The sequence below is a fragment of the Sinocyclocheilus anshuiensis genome, unplaced genomic scaffold (genome assembly GCF_001515605.1).
Source record: "Sinocyclocheilus anshuiensis isolate Anshui unplaced genomic scaffold, SAMN03320099.WGS_v1.1 scaffold595, whole genome shotgun sequence".
NCBI lineage: Eukaryota > Metazoa > Chordata > Actinopteri > Cypriniformes > Cyprinidae > Sinocyclocheilus > Sinocyclocheilus anshuiensis.
In genome coordinates, this window is record NW_015551037.1 from 356,019 (window position 1) to 362,610 (window position 6,592).

General features: G+C 33.4%; 1 protein-coding gene across 1 annotated transcript in view; it reads right to left on the reverse strand.

Moving 5' to 3' along the window:
* The window catches only part of fig4a (FIG4 phosphoinositide 5-phosphatase a), a 76,526-nt gene that overhangs the window by 52,660 nt on the left and 17,274 nt on the right, over nt 1–6,592 (reverse strand). The window contains exons 9-10 of the mRNA XM_016450887.1: nt 5,977–6,077; nt 4,327–4,489 (exon numbers count right to left, since the gene is read on the reverse strand). Coding sequence (XP_016306373.1) covers nt 4,327–4,489; nt 5,977–6,077 — 264 coding nt within the window. The remainder of the gene's footprint in view (nt 1–4,326; nt 4,490–5,976; nt 6,078–6,592) is intronic.

Genomic DNA, 6,592 nt, shown 5'->3' on the forward strand with positions numbered 1-6,592 from the left:
ACTCATATATTTAACTCAGGTGCTGTCCATTTCTTCTGATCATCCTTGAGATGGTTCTACACCTTCGTTTGAGTCCAGCTGTGTTTGATTATACTGATTGGACTTGATTAGGAAAGCCCCACACCTGTCTATATAAGACCTTACAGCTCACAGTGCATGTCAGAGCAAATGAGAATCATGAGGTCAAAGGAACTGCCTGAAGAGCTCAGAGACAGAATTGTGGCAAGGCACAGATCTGGCCAAGGTTACAAAAAAATTTCTGCTGCACTTAAGGTTCCTAAGAGCACAGTGGCCTCCATAATCCTTAAATGGAAGACGTTTGGGACGACCAGAACCCTTCCTAGAGCTGGCCGTCCGGCCAAACTGAGCTATCGGGGGAGAAGAGCCTTGGTGAGAGAGGTAAAGAAGAACCCAAAGATCACTGTGGCTGAGCTCCAGAGATGCAGTCGGGAGATGGGAGAAAGTTGTAGAAAGTCATCCATCACTGCAGCCCTCCACCAGTCGGGGCTTTATGGCAGAGTGGCCCGACGGAAGTCTCTCCTCAGTGCAAGACACATGAAAGCCCGCTTGGAGTTTGCTAAAAAACACCTGAAGGACTCCAAGATGGTGAGAAATAAGATTCTCTGGTCTGATGAGACCAAGATAGAACTTTATGGCCCAGCCAGAGCCCTGACTTAAACCCAGTTGAGCATCTCTGGAGAGACCTAAAAATGGCTGTCCACCAACGTTTACCATCCAACCTGACAGAACTGGAGAGGATCTGCAAGGAGGAATGGCAGAGGATCCCCAAATCCAGGTGTGAAAAACTTGTTGCATCTTTCCCAAAAAGACTCATGGCTGTATTAGATCAAAAGGGTGCTTCTACTAAATACTGAGCAAAGGGTCTGAATACTTAGGACCATGTGATATTTCAGTTTTTCTTTTTTAATAAATCTGCAAAAATGTCAACGATTCTGTGTTTTTCTGTCAATATGGGGTGTTGTGTGTACATTAATGAGGAAAAAAAATTAACTTAAATTATTTTAGCAAATGGCTGCAATATAACAAAGAGTGAAAAATTTAAGGGGGTCTGAATACTTTCCGTACCCACTGTAAGTCAAATTAACTTCAGTAGATGACATAGTATCTCAAAATGTTGACTTAAGCATCATTTTCGCATCATATTGACTTCTTATAATTATGACTTAGTATGTGACAATTATGACTTATGTCGTCATATTTATGACTTGGTTTGTCATCATTTTAACCTTTTACATCATAATTATGACTTAGTATCTCATAATTTTGACTTTGTTAAAATTATGGCTTAGCATCTCATAATGTTGACTTTCTGTTGCAACGACTATGTATCTCATAATTTTGACTTTTTACATCATAATTATGACTTTGCATCTTACATTTTTGACTTATGTCAATTATGACTTAGTATCTCATAAATTTGACTTTTTATGCCATATTTTTGATTATTTTTTTCTTATGTGAAATGGGCTTTCATATGAACATGACATTAACCATTAAAGACAAATCAATGTGCACTATGTGGGTCAAAAATCTGCGCTGAGCAGCAGGCTACAATCTAACTGTGCAGTTGCAAACCTGTAAACAGATTAGAGCACAACACACAAATCACTCCTGGAAGTAGGTTATGAGATACACAAATAACTCCCCTTTACATGGATTCATTAACACCCCACAAAGCGCATTCAAAGTCGGCGTAATCAAACACTTGAGTACTGAAAAGTCCTTCAGCAGGTCAGACAAAGCTCATGGAGATGGAAGCGTGTTGCATGCTAGCGATGAAAGAGAAAAACTGTGTCTCATCTTCTTGCAGCACCCCAAACAATCAATGAAAGATGGCCGAGACTCGAGCCTTGCGTAACAACTTCTCTCTAGTTTTTGTTTAGCAGAAAATCGATATATGTTATCCTGGAAGCCCTTTGTGCGAGTGCTGTTTTAAACCTATATCGAACTGACCTAATTACAGAAAACATTCTTCATAAACCCTCATCTTCTTCTGACAGCAGGACATTGCATCAGGCAAATTGCATAATGCATTAGAAAGATGAGTAAGTGCAGAGGATGATGAGTCAGGAAATTAAGAAAATCACATCTAATTTATCATAACTAAGAGCTTTAGGTCGTATCCGAGTGTCATTTTTGATAAAATGCACAGTAGAAAACTGGTTCTTCTGAAACTGGTTCCTTAAAAAAATGAGATCAACATGCTGTTTTTGTCCAGACTTGAGCTATTGGATCAGTTTTATTTGCCAAAAACTATGAAAAAAGTCAGATGGGATTGTCTTTGTTATTGTGCTTAATTACTTACAGATACAAAGTCACAATGATGAGAGAAAATGTATGAGGTACTAAGTCATAAAAATGAGATAAAAGTAATTATTATGACATAAAAAGCAATAATTATAATATTAAATCGAAATTATGAGATACTAAGTCATCATTATGAGATAAGTCACCATTATGACATAAAAAGTCAATTATAGTATTAAGGTGAAATTATGAGATACCAAGTCATCATTATGAGATACGTCACTATTATGACAAAAAAAGTCAATTATAATATTAAGTTGAAATTATGAGATACTAAGTCATCATTATGAGATAAGTCACTATTATGACATAAAAAGTCAATTATAATATTAAGTCAGAATTGAGATACTAAGTCATTATTATGAGATAGCTCACATCTGAATGTGTCGATGTCCTGCCAATAACAAACTGCAGCTGTGCGATGCTTTCAAAGCACTGATGCATCACAAGCCCGAGAGAATTAGTGTTGGACAGGAATCTTCTGTTTGAAGCAAAAAGACTATATTGAACCCGAGCAAACACACACACGCACGGTTGAGGACACTAGCGGTAAGCAATCTAAGATAAGCAGCGAGCGCACAGCAGGATCAGCGTGAGACGCTGTACATATGAAATGTCATCTTGCTCTGGATGAGAAGCGGTGAAATGGGTTCAGCAGCAACAAGATGAGCGCAAATAGAAAGAGATAACGCAAGAGAAGATGAGAGATCCTCAGACGGCCCTGGTGATGTCACCAAACAGAGAAGAATCTGCTAACAACACTTATGAAAACCAGAAGTAACAAATGATGCTCAGGTAGATATGAAATTAAAATTAGCGGCAGATTTTTTCTTCTGTATTGTGATGTGTATATCCAAGTGGATATAAGAAAAATCTCAAAGAAGAATCTTTAACATTAAATTGGGCCAGAACGCCTCCTGAACTTTCTGCTAAATAAAAAAAATAAATAATAATAATAATAATAAATTTTGCAAAAGGGTATAAAATTAAGAACAAAAAAATAATAAGTACAGATTTTATCTATTTTGCAGAAGAGTACAAAATAAAAAAATATATAAAATTGAAAAAATAAAAGGAACTAATAACAGTTAACTGTGTTTTGCAGAAGGCTCAAAGAAAAAAAAAGAAATAATTAAAATAAATAGATAAATAAAGTTATGTTTTTGCAGTATTTTGCAGCATGGTATGTGGAAAACTACTGTAAAGCTAGATCACTCCCATAAAAAAAGGAATAAATAAATAAAATAATAAATAAGTATTTAAAATAATAAGTAAAGTATTTTAACAAAATTTTGCAGAAGGGTACAAAAGATAACAATAGTAATAATTTTAAAAATAAAATAAAAATAAATAAATAAATAAATAAATAAATAAATAAATAAATAAATATATATAAAAATAAAACATGTAGGGTTTAACTGTATTTTTCAGAAAGGTACAAAAATACAAAAAAAATAAAAGTAATCAAATAAAATGTAATTAAATGTATTAAAATTAATAAAATTTAAAAAAGTAGGTTTTAGCTGTACTTTGCAGCATTGCATGTGTAAAGCAACTGTAAAATTAGATCACACCCATGATAAATCAACAATGCTGACTCACACACACAGCATCAACCACACATGAATGTGCATCAGTGTGAACCGGGCGCAGACTTTGTTTTGTCTGACTTTGGGGTCAGAGACGGTTCATCTATATAAACCAGGATCATGAAAACATCCGTATTCAAAATCTGGCATTTCAGGGTCCGACTAGATGTTTTTATACAGGACACACTTTCTGAAAGTTCAAATCTAACATTGCACATTTAAAGAACCTGTAAAATCATTAATGTATGTAGCTTCGAGCTCCTAAAAACTGACCAAACAAACCATTAGCAGATAAATGCATTTAAACACTAGAAAACGTCCCTCCCTGTCCTGAAGGAGGGTGAAGGCACCGCTTTGAGCAAATAAACAGGAAGTAGTGGTGAGGTCATGGACAGGAAGTGGCTCTTACAGCGTATGGGTGGTTTGGGCATCATGGTGGAGATGTCCTGGGACCAGTACAGAGGAACCGAGCCTCGGACCTGAACACAGGAGGAGAAACTGCCCGCCGTCAACGACATGACCGAGGCATCGTGGATGATCTGCTCTGTCTCCACCTCGTTCGCCACATCGCCCTGAAAACACAAGCACAAGTGATCTGGCATACTAGTTTTTGCATACTATGTGGTCCTAAGTACACAGATATGGGGGATGTCTTTAGCTCTGAAAATAAAATAAAATTACATTTAATTAAAGTAGGTTTTAACTCTATTTTGCAGAAGGGTACAACATTTAAAAAAGTACAAATGAAAAAAAATTAAGTTAAATTTTAAAATAAAATAAAATAAATGGGTATGGGGTATGTTTTCAGTGCTGAAAATCAAAGATAAATAAAATAAAATATAATAATAAAAAATAATGAAAAAAATATATATTTTTTAAAATGAAATTTAAAAAGTAGGTTTTTATTCTCCACATTTTGTAAATTTTTAAAGACTCTGATGGCTGTGTTTGCATACTTTCTGTACTAAATGAAGAACTTATTTTAAATTTCTAAAAAAAAAAAAAAAATCAAAAATCGACCCCAAAACTTAAATAAAATAAAAAATAAAATAAAATGGATTTTAACTATATTTAAAATTAAAAATAAAATCAAATTAATTAAATTAAATTAAATTAAATACAATTAAATTAAGAGAAGTAAATGACCAAAAATATCCCCAAAAATTAAATTAAATTAAATTAAATTAAATTAATTAAATTAAATTAAATTAAATACAATTAGATACAATTAAATACAATCAAATAAAAGTAAATTAAATTAAATTAAATTAAATAACATTAAATTAAATTAAATTAAATAGAAAAGATAAGATAAGATAAGATAAGATAAGATAAGATAAGATAAGATAAGATAATACATTTATTTTTAATTAATTTAATGGAAGAAAATGAACATGGGGTATGATTTCAGTGCTGAAAATCAAAGATAAATAAAAAATAAAATTGATAAAATAAAACAATAAAAAATAATGAAAAAAATTTAAAATTACATTTAAAAAGTAGGTTTTGATTCTCCACATTTTGCATATTTGTATATTTGTGTTTGCATACTTTCTGTACTAAATGAAGAACTTACTTTAAATAAAAAAATAAAAAAAAATTAATAAATCTGTCCCCCAAAACTTAATAAAATAAAATAAAATAGATTTGAACTACATTTTGCAGGGTATAAAACAAAATAATAATAATAATAATAATAATAAAAATTAATGGAATTAAATTAACTTAAAAAACAAATTGATATTCACTAGACTTCAAACTATATTTAAGCTTTTGGACAGCCTAGTGATTTTACATAACTGACTCGACTAGTTTAATTGTTAAATGATGAGCAGCTGAAACGTGTGGGTCTGCAGTTTTGAAGTATTTTCACCATCATAAAGCATCACAGAGAGCTTAGTGAGGCTTTAATGGCTGACAGCTTCAGAGCAAACGAACAACGTTACATAATCACACCTGAACACACAGAGATAAATACAGAAGAGGAACAGCTCGTGTTGGACGGGTGTGACACACGGCATACAGAAGAGCTCGTGGTCCGTCCGTCTCGAGCACATACCTCACAGTTCGCTCCTCGCTTGAGGAACCGCGTGCCGGCGAAGCGGCTGGAGCGGCGGGCGATGAGCGTGACGTGCACCGGCCGACCGTAGATCAACAACTCTTTAATAACTCCGTTAAAGAACAACAGCACAAAACATCTGACATCAACACGCTGCACATCTGAAGATGAGTTCATACAAATAGGCCTGTCGCAATAATCAATATATCGACTTATCACGCAATATATGTACATGACCTCAATCATTTTTTATTATTTAAGAATTAATTTTCAAAAATGAAAAAAAAATTAAGCTAATAAAATTTAAGAAAAAGTAGGTTTTGATTCTCTGCATGTTGTATGTTTTTAAAGACTCTTATGACTGTGTTTGCATACGTTCTGTATTAAATAAAGAACTTGCTTCAAAGTTCTTTAAAAAAAATCTTACTGGCCCCAAAGTGTTTTGTGTGCTTCTCAGTTCATATTTGTGACCCTGGACCACGAAACCAGTCATAAGGGTCAATCTGAATAAATAAGCTTTCCATTGATGTATGGTTTGTTAGGATAGGACGATATTTGGCTGAGATACAACTATTTGAAAATCTGGAATCTGAGGGTGCAAAAAAATCTAAATATT